Raw genomic sequence first — 15875 nt, forward strand, 5'->3', positions numbered from 1 at the left:
ATTTTCATTCTGCATTGATGTGTACACTGATATGAAACTTCCTGGCTGATTAAAACTGTGCATCAGACTGAGACTCCAACTCAGGATCTTTGCCTGCCATAAGCAAGTGCTCTACCAACTGAGCTTCCCAAGCACAACTCACAATCCATCCTCACAGCTTCACTTCCACCAGTATCTCATCTCCTTCATTCCAAACTTCACAGCAGTTCTCCTGCGGGACTAGCACTCTGGAAGAGAGGAACCCCAGGTTGTGGCTAAAGCATGTCTCCACAATGTTCTTTCTTCCAGTAGTGCCAGACCCACAAGTTTTGCGGGTGAACTACTGTGAAATTTGGGAGGTAGGAGACAAGGAACTGGAGGAAGCGAAGCTGTGAGTATGGGTTGTGAGCCATGTCTGGCTGGTTCATATGGTAGAGCACTTGCCCGCAACAGGCAAAGGTCCTGAGTTCGAGTTTCTTCTGGCATTCAGTTTTAATTAGCCAGGAAGTTTCAGTCAAAAGTGTGCTTTGTAATCTGTGTGTGCTTTTCCTGCCATGGATAATGCATGGCAGTCACAAAAAGTTTGGTAAATTGTCAAAAATGGTTAGGATTTTTGAATGGCACAGAGAAGCAATTGAGAAGCTGAAGCAGGAAACGGGTGGTTCTTACCGATTTCAAGTCCTGTAGACTTGGGTGATGGTAATTAATCAAACAAGTGATTACGTAATAATACATTTACTGGCAATGGTTGACAAACTAAAAACTTGCAGAGGTACACTCTGAAATATTTACACACCACAGCCTCGTGACTATGGTAAATAGCTTGTCCACTGATCCTGGAGTGACCATACTCCTCAGTGATGGAGCGTACAGTATGATCTTGTGGCTGTGGAGAGACAAAGCATGTGTATGTAGCCAATCACATAAATTACCTCTCATCTCGTGGGACACTATTTAATTTGTGGACACAATGGGATGGAATGAACAACCGGCATCTATTCAAATTCGTGAATGTGTCGGTAGAAAGTGCAAATTGTACTCGACCTCCATTGTTCTTGGCTGACAGAATCCGCAATAGACATAAATGTCCACAAGGCACAAAGATCTAGCTTGCAATGGCTCTCACTTTGCCTCTTCCGCACCTATGGGTGCCGCACCATTGTCAAAGGTTTACCTAATGGTAAAATCTGTGCTGATGGATGAATACTGGTGCACCACTACCCATGTGATTCTGAGGTATGGCTGCCACACAGATCGCCCCCCCCCCCCCCCCCCCCCCCCCGGTAGATCAGAGCTCTGTAGCAGCAAGAAGCAAAAGTGATCCATCCATGGCTACCATGTGCTTGGGCCTCAGATGCTTTGTGCTGATGTCAGCACAAGCATGATGGCAACAGACTGGTCAGCAGTGATTGGGCAGTGGTGCGTGATGCCACGCACAGATGGCTGGGTGTGTGCTCAGGTGCCCCACTAGCGACACAGTGGCAGGCAACACTGTACAGGAGCTATCTGTGGTGATGTCTGGCTGGAAATGTTCAGGGCAGAGATGTTGCCTCAGAGGACACTGGCACATGAATAAAGACGGTTAGACATGAATAAAAGACATGAAACAAAATGTTCACACAAATGTGCTGTTCATAGTGCACTGAATTCTTGACACACCCAACTTGAAAACACGATGCTTCAGTCAATGCGCCTTTGACATGGATGTGGAGACTACGGTGAGTCTAGGCTCATGTGAACACTGTGTCTTCAAGACTCAAATGTGGGTCCTGGAACTGCTGTGGAGAAGCTGGCAGTTTTGTAGATACTGCCAGCTTCTCCGCTGCAGCCCCAGGACCGACATTTGAGCCTGGAACTTGACAGAAGCATGACATGGAGACCAGTATGGGAATTGCTGCGGCCTCAGCGGCTGACACATCGGAGACGTGGAAATGTGACATTGCATGCAAGAGCTGTGATCGACAAAAAGCCAGTAAGATAGAAGGTGATATCTGGAGCCTGACAGGAAGTGAGATGGCGGCTGGTGAGGCAGCAGCCCCTAGAGACAGTGTCTCAATGGCAAGCATCAAGTAGGGTGCTTGCTGGCTGGGTCGTGTGGCTTGACATCATTATGACACAGCACGGGCTCTTGAAACAGACGTGGTGGCTGGCTTGCATGACACAGTCTACTGGCTGCTGTTGTGGGGCTGGTCGGTTCACCTGTGCAGGGTGTGGTCTAAGAGGCTGTCTAGGCAGGCTGGGGATAGCCTCAGTTGCACATGGTCACGTGGCGATAGCTGGCAGCGTCAATGTGTCACCGCAGCTACAGGAGGGGGCTCTGTCTGACCACATGCGAGGGGAGGATCATCCACTGACAGGTCCTCAGCAGGTTGAAGAATTGAATGGTGGCCAGGATAGTCAAGATGTAGGCTGGCTTGAATTGGTCGATGGAGACTTTAGTCAGCTTGCTGTTACTTTTGATCTGCCAAGTCTTTTCATTGCAAGTGGTCATGTGATGCGGTCCTGAGTAGGACGGCCTAAGTGGCAACTGTATGATGTCTAAGTGCAACATAACATGCATGCGGTGCTGTAAAAATATATGAACATATACTCTGTAGGTACAGTGCCACTTTGGGGCATGGAGTTAAAGGCTGGCCATTTAGCTGCAGAAACTTTCTGCCAGTGATGGGGCCGAGGCGTCGTGTTGTGGTGGTACTCTCTCCATAAATTCACTGGGGATGGCAAGCGACTGTCTGTATTTGAGATGTGCTGCTGAAACTCTGCTCTTGTTCTTCGCTGTTACTTGCAAGCTGAGGAGTATGGGCAGAAGTGCCTCCAACGAAGTGATTTTGTGACACGTCAAGGGCACTTCCAGGCCGGCCGGGGTGGCCAAGTTGTTCTAGGCGCTATAGTCTGGCACTGCGCGACCACTGTGTGATGTCCTTAGGTTAGTTAGGTTTAAGTAGTTCTAAGTCTAGGGGATTGATGACCTCAGAAGTTATGTCCCATAGTGAAGAGAGAAAATTTATTCAATTTGAAAGTGACGTTAACAGAGGATAGTGAGATCCTTTTGCTTTTGACACCACAGGCTTTTATACGCAACAGATTTCTACAAAAAAATCTCTCAAGAGAAAAAATTACGCTAGGATGTATTTAATTTTCATAAGTCTGTGATATACAGTTTCTATCAGAGGCTAGCAGAACTAAGGACTTATTTTCTTCAACGAGAATGCTTTGAGACCGAACACAAAAAGCTCTGCACATGCACGCGCTGGTTTCTTTGGAGCAAGTTTATTAAAGCCCTTGGAACCAGTCAGAAGTATTTCCTCTGATCCGTCGCAACTAGTTGCAACCGTCTATTGGCAGCAACCCGAACAGCTTCCATCCGATCACAAACCATGGGTGAAGTCGAACGCATACGCATGGCTGCAGCTCTATCTCGAACGAACCTATTAACTCCGCAACAGCTTGCACAGGTGCCAAAACTTTCATTTGACACACCACTACAGCACTCACATAACGACGAAACTGAAGTGTACACTGGTGGCCTCGTGTCTATAGAATAATAATAATAATAATAATAATAATAGCTTTATTCAACATCGAATGGTACACTGCACATGTACAAAGAAACAGTAATGATTAAAGTTATTTGTACAACACGAAACCAGTTGCGTGCAATTAGTTTCACCCAACGAGTGGCGCAAGCCAGTATCGTCGTATAAACCACAAAACAACGTATAAACTAGCCTTACAAGTATACAATCGTCGTATGTTCTCTTTGTACTACAGGCTTCGACCATAAATATCTATGGTCGAAGACTACAGGCCAATCGTTGGCATCACCGTTGGCATCACTGCCGTATCGTAGCTGCAGAAAATCTCTGAGAGTTTCGCGACTCAAATGTTTTTAAACTGTGGTAATAATGTTGGCAGCAGCTGGATGCGAAACAATCGGGTGCCGAAGCCGATCTGTCTATACGTAACACGAAGTGGGGGCGCCTTATAAACAAACTGACAACTGTACATTTCGAATGTATTCTTTGTTTGGTAACAGTATTGGGGAGAGCGCCATGGTTTCACTTTTAATAACCATGATTACACTGTAACATCAATGTTACCGTAACTACGCAGAAGCTGTGACTTGTTCACAGCCCAAAGTGTGTTGTGCGTTGACTGCAGTCCTGTGTATTTTATGCAAGTGCAATGTATTGTGTTACGGACAAAAATAGAAATATTGCATTCAGTTTTGTGTAGTGGCGTGTGGACGTTACCAATGCACGAAAAAAGAAGAAAGTCTTATTTGTGGGGATTTTTTACTGTACAAAAATGTGATGGCGCTAACAAATTTGCACAGTGCGGTATTTGCGATCGAACTTTACGTTTCACGACGTCTGTGACTAACCTGAGAAAACATTTAGAGAGAAAGCACCCTACAAGTTTATCGCTTTGCAGACAACGTACCACGGCTGCATCATCAGCTATATCTAGAGCAGTTTCTGATGATATTGATCATGGTGTCAACGGGCAAGATGATCAGAAGTCTTTATACTCTTCCACACACATTGTTCATTACCAGTCACATGAGCCTATTGAGCGTTCCTCGAAAGTTGAAACTTCGAAGGTAATTGGAATATTTGGCAACCAGACTTGAATAATTTCATTTCTGATTAAAAAATCACTTAAATGCAGAGAGAGAAGCTAGACAAGCATCTTGGCTTAAGGTATCTATAATGCATTTCCCCAGTTTCGTGTCTGTCGAAAATGAAGGTTTTGCCACTTTGGGCAAGGCAATTTGTAACACTAAGTTACCACGGATTTTTACTAACTGAAAGATATTGTACAGCCCCAGAAACCGATATGCCAGATTTCATTTCTTAGCTTAACTACTGTAGTGATTTTGTTTAATATGAAGAATTTTTGCATAACATTTCAGCGACCATTCATCTGCCTCCATTTCAGAAATGAATCTATATTTGGTCGAATGTTAATTAATTGATTTCAATCAGATTACATTATGTACAGTGTGTGTATTTGTAAAATAAAAGACTGATGACCTCAGAGGTTAAGTCCCATAGTGCTCAGAGCCATTTGAACCATTTTTGTAAAATAAAATTGGTCAACTTAATATAATATGTTTAAATAGTTAGTTTTTACATTACAGTACAAAACATCAAATTGGCACTAATGATAGTAATATTGCATACATCTCCTCACTAATAATTTTTGATCTCTAATTTACATTCATATGATTTGCAAAAAGATGAAGATATGATCCACACAATATATTCAAAGGCATTACAGAAGCGTCTGATTCCACCTGTCTGCTTTGAACAATTATGTCATCAATTTGACGGAAACTGCTACTTGCAGTGTATAGAAAATGGCGACAATAACATCACTTCATATGCACACCAACAAACAAAAATTAAATTGACCCAACATCCCACTCAAAAAATGAAATGAAACTAACGGAAAATTGGGCATTTAGGGTGGGGACAAGTTAAATGTACAACAATAAAAGAACGCTCCACCATCTCAAAACAATATATCCCAAAGTCCTCTACACCAACAAAAGTGTAGGAATCACACATTTACCTTGACCTATATAGGTCAACCACAGCTACCAATACCAAAAATCAATGCTTACAACGCCAAAAAGTGGAAACGGAGATTTCCTGATGTATATAGCCCAACCACAGCTATCAATACCATAAACCCAATAGCTACAACTCTGAAAAGTGGAACCAAAACCTCAACAACTCAGATACCCCATAGTCACAACACCAATTAAAGAACAACTGATCTACTGTAAATATACAACATACAAAACATCACAATTACTATGGAATAAAACCAAACCAAAATTATTCCCTTATGTGCGAGTTCTTGTACTGTAGTCTATAATTCAGTTATCTCTTTGGTAATCTGTTGCCAATGGTGAGCCTGCATTTTTTGACAGGTCGTTTTGTGGAAGATTGCATTAAATGATGCATTAATTTTTGTACGTAAGGCATCATACTTCTCGACTGTGCCTTGTACTTGCATTGTTTTGGCCCAATCACCTTTCGTCATTGTTATTTTAATAATGTTCAGGTTTTGTATATTGATAATCCTAATGTCTCTTCTCTTTACATCTGTTTTTGATTTTATATTTTTGTAGATACAGCACACTACCCCATGATGATCAGATACTGCTACTTGGAGAACTTTTGCTCAGTGCCTACACATTTTGTGCAACAAATAATTGTCATAATCACGTAACCGCAAACACGTTGAAAAGAATTAGTGTTTAAATGTGAATTCTTTATTTGTTGGTTGATGCATGCATGTAGTGTTTTGCATTTTCAATAAATCAGAATCCAGAATGATTTCATTGGCTACTTTAAATATGTAGAAAGCATTGCTACAGCAATGTGAACTGATTACATAATTAATGGGTCTCTGGAACTTATCTGATAGAACTGGAACTTGAAACCTATTACTCCTAATTAATAGTTTACATAGAAAGTACCATTATTTGGATATATAATCCTTCCTGCTGGTCTTTGAATTAGATTAATTCAAAATTCCACATTCTTAGCAAATTTCAGAACACATACTAGCAAGTAAGTGGCTAGACTGTAATTCTTTTCATATTAATACATGTTCTCACTGATGTCTGCACTGTCCTTATCTTATTTTCGCTCCATAGAGCTTCTCAGAACTACCATGAAATAATCCCTCTGTGAATGTGATGTAAACAGTTCTCTCTCCACTTGCTACATGTATGTTACATGATTAATTTTATGTATTTTAGTTGCTATTTGTATGTTATGACACTATAATGAAATTGCCTCTCATTTCACAGGACATTGCAAGTGAATCTGAGACTAGCACCTCTATGTTTGAAATAACAGATGACCGTACAATGCCGTCAGTGTCTACTTCATCTGCTGTATTATCTTCAGTTGGTACTAAGAGAAAGTGGCGAGAATTTAAGAATGACAGGCTTCTTACAGGACCTCGTGAGCAGTTTTCCTCACCTTTAACGGAAAATGATGAGTTTGATCTCTTTGGGATGAGTATTGCTGCTAAAATGCGTAAAATGTCAAGGACAAATGACATACAGTGTATCATTGCGGAGAAACTTATCTCGGAGGTAATATATCATGGACAATTGAAGTCTCTTACATTTGACACTGTCATTAAAGTTTCTGAGAAAGATATTAATTAATGTGTATGTGCTGCAGTGTGAGTGAATTCATGTGTATATATGTATACACACACCACAGAGTCGTTAAGAGACTGAGAACCTAGGGGAAAAGTTTGTATTTCTGAAACTATATTTAAAATAAATATTTCATAACTATGTAGCCTGTCTCATATTCTTACTTTTAAATAATCAGCATTAAGTGAGTGAATTGCATAACACCCCTTGGATACAATCCAACCAAAAGTTTGAGACCAAAGTCCGTAAAAATACTTGTGTTATTTGAAACTCCATTCTGTAGCTAAAATGGTTCTTTGTATGTATTAACAAGTTTTACGGACTCTATACCTTACCTTCTCATGAAGAAGTTGTGTACTGCATATGCTTATAGGAGATTTTAGTTCATTGCTGGCATGTTGCCACAACAACAGACAAAAAAACCAAGCAGCCTTACAGGGGCTACATTTTTACTGGCTGAAAATTACACACCGTGGTATGGTTGAATGATTAAGTGTAAATGGAGAAGAAAGCCTTACAACCAAAAAAGAGAACATTCAAAAATGTAGAAAGAGTGAATGTATACATTAACAAAGGATGAACAAGTAATAGAGACTAATCTGTACATCATTTGCTGCATATCTTCAATTGTAGCTTAGTATTAAGTCGGTCACATTGGTATTTTTCACATAAGATATTTACTTGCATGTGTAAATACTTAGCCCTGTTTCCAGTACACTAATGTTTGTTGTGCAACCTTACAATGAACACTGTTACTTACAGTGCAAGGAGTGGCTAGTAAGGTACATTCTTAAAAAATTTTTCTTTAGCCTTTGTCAAGATTCATAATCTGGCTACATGGAAGCTATAGGAGTACTTTGCACCAGAGCAGGCCTTCCTAACTTTGTGAAATTGCATTGTTAGGTGCTGTTTTGCTATTTGTGTGGTTGCGAATGAAAACCTGAAACAAACCCTTCTCACTGCAATTTTGTTGGACATTTTTTCAGTGTCAGCATATTTTGTCGAAAATTTTTTTCTTCTTCCACAATTTTAACTACATTGTGAACATTTAGATTCCTTATTTTTGAAATGTGCTGCTAAATGTTTAGGTTTTTTGCTTGTAAAAGTTTCTCATGGAAAATGTATTCAGTAGTTTTTGCAGCGTTTTTGGCTTTTCAGAAATAATTAGAGAGGCAGATATGTCTCACTGGATCTCAAATGGGCTGCATTGAGGCATTTGAATAACTTGTAGTGTCACTAAGGCCAGATGTGCTTTTTAGCTCCCCTGATGGTCAGACATCTCTACCAGGATGTTACGTCTCACTGAATGATGTGTTTGGGATTCCTATACCTACGTATGCATATTATGTATTCTGTGTGTGGGTAATGGCAAGAATGATTGCTTAAATGGCTCTCTGGATGCTGTAATGACTCCAATGTTGTCAATAAAATTCTTCAGGATATGTAACTGTATTGTCAATATGTAAAATTCTGAAATTTTGGGACTGTAAAATGTTAACTTTCATGGCTGGAAATGTCCGCCTCCGGTAGCTGAGTGGTCAGCGTGACAGACTGTCAACCCTAAGGGCCCGGGTTCGATTCCCGGCTGGGTCGGAGATTTTCTCTGCTCAGGGACTGGGTGTTGTGTTGTCCTAATCATCATCATTTCATCCCCATCGACGCGCAGGTCGCCAAAGTGGCGTCAAATCGAAAGACCTGCACCAGGTGAACGGTCTACCCGACGGGAGGCCCTAGCCACACGACATTTCATTTCATGGCTGGAAATGTCACAATTAATAAAATATTCTGGGCTATTACACCGTAGTAGAACGGATTTCACCTTAAAATCCAACATTTCGTTCCCCTCTGTGGAGAACATTATCAAGGGGGATCGTAGCTTCTTTGAATTTCCAGTACCCACCCTGGCTCGCTATTGACTACAGCAAAATTCTGCTTCTGCATTTTCCATGCAGTGGTGTAACATCACATATTTTGAATATGCGAGTGCAATTGGCCATTGTTGACTGCTGTTTTCCGCTGTTGCTACCAGCCCACGGTGGAAGACTGGCACACATCATCTTCAGCTCCGAAATCCAGATGTGCAATTTCGTGCCCTTCTTCTTCCTGCTGAAATTCCTGGGGTGTTTTACAATCTCTATGGCCTATCTGTATACCCTTTCATGGTATCCCTTTTGGACTTGTGGCTGCCAGTTCTCAAGTCCTATCAAAATGAGTGTGGCGGTCTCCTGGCTGCAAAGCATGTTGCACAAGAACTGATCTGTTAGTTTCCACTCTTCTGAAATTGCCCTTGTGCTTTTCTGATCATGTTTTGACTTTTCTTTTTACTGTACTCACATGCATCTCCCCACAACTACATGGAATCCTGTAAATTTCTGCTTTTTCCAGCAATAGGTGAGCATCCTTGGCCAAATTTAGTTGATCTTTGTATCTTCTGGTTGGGTTTATTGATTACCACACTGTTCCACTTTTTCAAGATTTTTCCTATATGGTCGGTAATGTCTTTAATAAAAGGTACGAAAACTTCAGATTTCATGGGTGCTTGAGCATAACTGTGATTTTTACGTGGTGGTCTTTATGCTCTTTTTCACCTCAGCAAGCAAATAACCATTCTTGAGCAATGCATTGGCAAGATGTTTTAATTCTTCATCAAGCACCTCAAGAGCACGTGTTAGTTAGTTTTAATGTGGTATCACTTTTCACTCAATGAAGAGTTGCAACAGTTGAATCAAACTTCTCCTCCCGATGTTATAAAACTGTTTAAATGTTGCCTCACAATCACGTATTTCAAATGGAGTGATGAATTCTATAAACAGATGGCTGGTGTTGCTATGGTGATCCTCTTAAGTCCAGCTATAGTGAACTTCTTTATGAAGAAATTCAGGGAGCAGGCATTGGAATCGGCAAACAGGAAACCCAATATTTGGGTGAAAGATTGAATTGTCTTGATGTGCTAATTTTCAAGAAAGAGGATAGTAGCTTGGGTCACCTAGTTTACCAAAAACCCAGGCACGCAGACTGTTACCTACATCTGGATTCAAACCACCACCCACAACAACAGCAAGGCATTGTAAAAACGATGGTGGATCGAGCAAGGAAAATCTAAGAGTCGGAGCTGCTTGATGTGTTATTAAAACACTTACCAATGCATAGCTCAAGAATGGTCATTCGTTCGCTGAGGTGAAGAGAACATTAAGACCACTGCGTACAGATCCTAGTGATGCTCAAGTGCCAGTGAAATCAAAAGTTTTCCTGCCTTTCATTAAGGATGTTATTGACCTAATAGGAAAAATCAAAAGCGAAACATTGTGGTAAGCCACAAACACACCCAGAAGGTACAATATCACCTAAAATTGGCCAAGGATGCCTACTGCTGGAAAAAGCAGGATTTACAGGATTCCGTGTAGTTGTGGGGAGATGTACATGGGTACTACAAAAAGAATGGTTAAACTTAACTAGGAAAGCACAAGGGCAATTGCAGGAGACGGAGATTGGTAGATCAGCTGTTGCGGAACATGCTTTGCAGCCAGGAGACCACCACATTCATTTTGATAATGGCTGCATATGCAGACAAAAGAAAAGAAAAAAAAAATTCATGAATTTCCCAGGTGAAAATACATTTTTTCGATGTCAAGTGACAATATACTTTCCCACGGACCTATAAAACTTATCAATTGTTTGAATGGTTAAGGTATTGTACAGCAGTGTAGAACATCACAACACTTTAGAAAATGAATTACGGGGGGGGGGGGGGGGGGGGGCAAGCGTTTTGGAAAGATCTTTGATGTGCAGTGACATGCCTGCAACATATTTTTGTATTACGAAGGTGTACATTCAAATTCCACCAAACATAGCACATTAATTTCCAATGCACTGATACTGAGATTATGAAGTACTTTTGTAAGCCAATGACAGCACGTGACGTGACCTCGCCAGTCGATGATAGCGAATATTCAGAGCATAGGACACTTGATGTAGTCAGCCAATAGCAATATCACTGTTAAGTAGTCTGAACACACAAATAGAAAATCGTAATAGTTTAAATTAATATACACATTGTAGCTACAAGAACAGCTATTTCACGTATAATATTGTGTGTTACACTTTAAGATACATCGCTCAAAAGTCCAGTAATATTTTAAATGACATAAATGTCTGGCTTTCTAGGCCCGAAATCCTTTTAACTGGCTGGCCCTCAAAGTGTTAAACATGAGAATCAGACGCTCTGTTGATATCAGAAATTCAAAGTACATTTTCACATGTGACATAATTTATCACACGTAAAATGGAATTTGCTTTGTAAGTAATGGTTCTCAAACTGCCACGTGCAGAATTTTCCCATGAACTGTTAGAATTCATTTCAGCAGTTGTCAAAGAGTGCCAGAAATCAGGGGTTACTATATGTGTGTGGCTATGATGACGTAGGGAGCCTGTATGTTCATTTGTATATAGCATCAAGAGATCCTACATTACATCATAAACAAAACAAGCTATCAGAGGATACTACAAGAGCATCATAATTCCATAAACCATACTAAAATGCATAATTCGGCTTAAAGTGCACATTCATTTGTCCAGATTCACAAAGTAGTAGGCCCCAACCTCATATCAAACTTTTCAGTGTGGTTTTCGCAATGGAAATTTTAATGGAGTACCTGTACTGTAGTAGCTCATGTTTTGTTCTGTATTATGGCATATAGCCATATGTGCCAGGTGATGTAAATGTGTTCTTGAAATTCAGCAAACAGTTGAAACTAGCCAATAGTGTAGAATGAAACTCTTCATTACAAATAAATTGACTTCCTGTGCAGAAAATATTAATAAAAGCCAAATGTCTTTAGCAAATTGACAAAAATAACTTTGTTGTGCAAGGCAATTAATGCTTGACTGCCAAAAATGTGGAAATATAATCAGAAAACTGAAATTAAAACATGTTTTGGCCTTCTGTGATTATATGAGTGTATTTTAATTCACGTGATAGGTCCCGGCCACAGAAATCAGTTTTGTTTCCATTTGATGTGAAAGCTGTAAATAAAAGCACAGGCCATGTGGAGACTACCGCCCTTGCCACTACAACTCAGACTGCACTGTGCATGTGCGAATCTGACAGCTCGAGTGTGCCAGAAAAGTTTTTCCAGATAGCATCTGGTTGGTTGTCGCTATTGCTGAAACCGCTAACAGCAGCACTTCACGTAGCCATAAGCGGGAGAAGGTACTGTTCATACACGACTCAACTTCGCATGAGATGGCAACTGCTCAACTGAACCTAATTCAACCAGTTGTGACATCACACTCATCAGAAGTAGTTTGTTGTTATGAAATATTGCTTAGTCATCATCCTAAAGCCTTTGACACATTTTGCCATTGGCAGACACTTGTGTGTGAGCTGTGTTTTATTGTTGCAAATGACGCACTTACTTTGCAACTTAAGTTTTATTTTTATATTTCTCTCTCGTTTATTAACTGAAAACTAAAGCAATGAAAAATTCGTATAATTCTAAAATAATCCCATGTTTTTTTCTGGTTTTCTCCCAGATGAAAAAAATTTTGAGTTTTTCCCAGATGTCCCAGAGCGTTTACAATCTGTGGTAGGGCTCGATTACTGTCAGTCACAAGTGGATATCATGAAAGGTTATACAGTGAGGAGGTAGAGATTGTAAAGCACCCCAGGAATTTCAATAGGAAGGAGAGGCAGTCCGGATTCCAGTGCTGAAGATACGTGTACCAGTCTTCCACCATGGGGTGATGGCAAAATCGAACAATTGCACACCAATGTGTGGAAGCACTTGCAAGTGGAATTTTGCTGTAGTTAGTAGTGAGACAGACTGTGAATTGGACATTCAAAGAAGCTATGATTCCCCTGGAAAGTGTCCTCCTTTGATGGGACCAAAACATTGGGTTTTAAGGTGAAATCCATTTGACCATGGAGTAATAGCCTGGAACATTTTATTAAATTTGTTCACTGTTGCAAAGGGCCTTCCGCAGGTTATTTTTGTTGACTGCTGAATGAGAAAAACTAGTTCTTTTACGCTGGTGGAAGAAGCTGTTTTTGTAATCTGATGGGATGAGGGTGAGGTTGAGGAGGAGAGTTGTTATGCATCCTTTATTCCTTTTCGTTGGTGGAAATAGACGTGGGAAATGGGCGGCAGTTAATGTTTGGTACTGCTTTACTTGCTGCCTAATGCCATATAAGGTGTGACAGTACTCTGTGTACCTATGTCTGCACTTGTATCCCGTTTTCATGTGTTCATCACTTTATGAGAGCTGTTGTCCAATTGGGCTGTTGCTGCCATCAGCCAAGACACTGGAAGTCTATACCTGTCTTCTCTGTTTGTGTTCGTTGGTCACCGAGCTATTCCTGTCGACTCTCTAACTTTCCTCCTCAAGGTAAGTGGCTGTTTCGTCAGTATAAGGGCTTCTAGAAATATTATGTATTTGCCGCACTTATCCTGGTGTTCTGCCACTGCTGACTTGGTGTGTTGTCTCAGACAAACGTATATATCGTGTTCAGATATCTGTATTGACTAATCAGTTGCCCTGTCTCTTCTACATGTATTAGTTCACATTCACAGCCAATTTCATCTACTCCATCAATATCTACCTTGTGGCCTGCATCTTTCATTGAGCTAAGAACTTGGTTTATTTTGTTGTACTACAAAAATAGGCTCGATACCATCTTGGCAGAGAATTTTTCCAACACTTTCAGTGACCCTTTGTATGTTTGGTAATAAAACAGTGCTTCCCTCTGCTCTTCCCTATTGCCGTCATCTCATTGTCACCATAGTTTTGTCTATCGTATTCATCCCATAACAGTTGACTCCAAAGATGGACCTGAAGTTTTGTAGTTCTGCCTTTAGATGTTCTTCATCACTGACTGTGTGAGGTCAGGGTGTATTTCTTTTGTGTAGAATGATGGTGATAGGAAGCATGTAGATGTGTGTACATGCGGTGAATTTTCTCTATACTAGGTGACCAAGTTTACCATCAGGCTTTCGGTAAACTTCCCCATCAAGGAACAACAGTGGCCAAAAAGTCAGATAATTTTACACACTGGCATTGTTGTCACGTACCCTGAAGAATTTTATTGACAATGACAATAGCTGCAGAAACCTACACTTACATTTAGTCCAGTCTTGTCTTCTCAGTCCCTATGGAGTGATATGTTCATCCAGCTATTCTTTCATGCATCATGTTTCGTAATTCCCACTGTGAAGGGGTACATCCAAGAGTGTCGATGAGCCAGGTTACATGCTAACAGGCAAACACAACCACTTGTGGCTGCTTCTTTAAAATACATTGATAAGAAGTTATGACTCCGTACAATCTACTCAAAATGCTAATTCTGGTAATTACTTCTGCATTAGTTTTTATGTATTTTAGGAGAAAAGTAACAATATTGTGAAAAGGAAAGTTGTTACTCACCATATAGTGGAGATGCTGAGTAGCAACTTTCCTTCTCTTAATATTGTTACATTCCATCCTGGATTTTCCATTGTCTGATTAGGAAAAAAGTAGCTACTTTAAAAATGCCACTGCTCCCCCTCATATGCTACTCAGCTGGCACTTTGTATCTATTATTTCAAACACAGCATTTATGTAGATTTACACAGACTGATATCAGCTATTTGTATGGAAAAGTTAGGATCTGCAGTGCCTAATACAGATATTAGAATTACATGGAATTTAATTAAATGGTAGGAGTGGCTAATGAGGTATTCTTTTCCTTTGTTTTTTAAATGTTTGGGTATTTTAGGTTCCTGCCAGATTCCACTGGCAGCCTGTTGAAGACTTTTCCACCAGAATATGAAACTCTACTCTGAACAAGAGAAGGGTGCATTAGACTATATGGAAATTATTTCTACTTCTAATATAGTGTTTGTGAATTATTTTGGTCATCCTACATTGACCCTTGTTATAAACACAAATACCATTAGGGATACCTTGTTATAAACTGCAAATACCATTAGAGATTATAATAATAATTAGGTGTAATAATCCCCAGGTCCCTCAAGAGACTTCTGCAAGATGTTTGGTTATCAATTTACCACAATGTTAGTGTTGCATGCTTCTGTAAAATACAATTTTTTCTACATCCCCAGAAGATTTTACCATGGGACAGAAACTGGGTGAAACAGTACTAGCAACCTTGTCTACAGGTTAACACATTGAGAGAGGTTTTTGAGTGCAAAGTAGGCAGAACTGCATGTTTTGGAGAACTTGTCCGCATGCTGGCATCACCACAGTTTTTATCCATCGGGTTGTTTAGGAACTTCACACTTGGAACATGATCTTAAGTATGCCCATTGATCTCTACTTCTGGTTACCTGAAAGTCACTTTCATTTGCTTGTTATTGTATAATATGTGTTTTTACAAGAGTAAATGTTAAACTGTAGCCTGTTAACTAGTTGTAAAGCTGTTGCATTATTCTTCTGACTATGTCTGCTACGGATGTGTTCAGACCTGCTACCAATGCACTTGTGTCATCAGCAGACATGAGGTTCCACAGTTTCTGAAGAGCCTGTGAGTGTCCCAGGTAAACTGTTCACATAGACGGGGGACTGGAGGAGGCTGAGCATACCTCACGGTGTGTTGCACACAGTGTTTCTCCACTCTGGGTTTAACTGTGTTCTAGTCCCTTTATTCACTAATGTGGCCCTTCCTTTTGTCTGGTTGGATATGACACCATCCAAGCTAGAGGTAGATCTTTAC

The 15875-nt window shown here is 40.4% G+C and overlaps 1 protein-coding gene across 1 annotated transcript; it reads left to right on the top strand.

Moving 5' to 3' along the window:
- The first annotated feature begins 3877 nt into the window (after positions 1-3877).
- LOC126278588 (uncharacterized) lies at positions 3878-7309 on the top strand. Its single transcript, XM_049978800.1, has 2 exons — positions 3878-4582; positions 6809-7309. Exons 1-2 carry the CDS (start codon positions 4154-4156, stop codon positions 7172-7174), a joined length of 795 nt encoding a protein of 264 aa, XP_049834757.1. The 5' UTR covers positions 3878-4153; the 3' UTR covers positions 7175-7309.
- Positions 7310-15875: the final 8566 nt, after the last annotated feature.

This window comes from Schistocerca gregaria, chromosome 6 (genome assembly GCF_023897955.1).
Source record: "Schistocerca gregaria isolate iqSchGreg1 chromosome 6, iqSchGreg1.2, whole genome shotgun sequence".
NCBI lineage: Eukaryota > Metazoa > Arthropoda > Insecta > Orthoptera > Acrididae > Schistocerca > Schistocerca gregaria.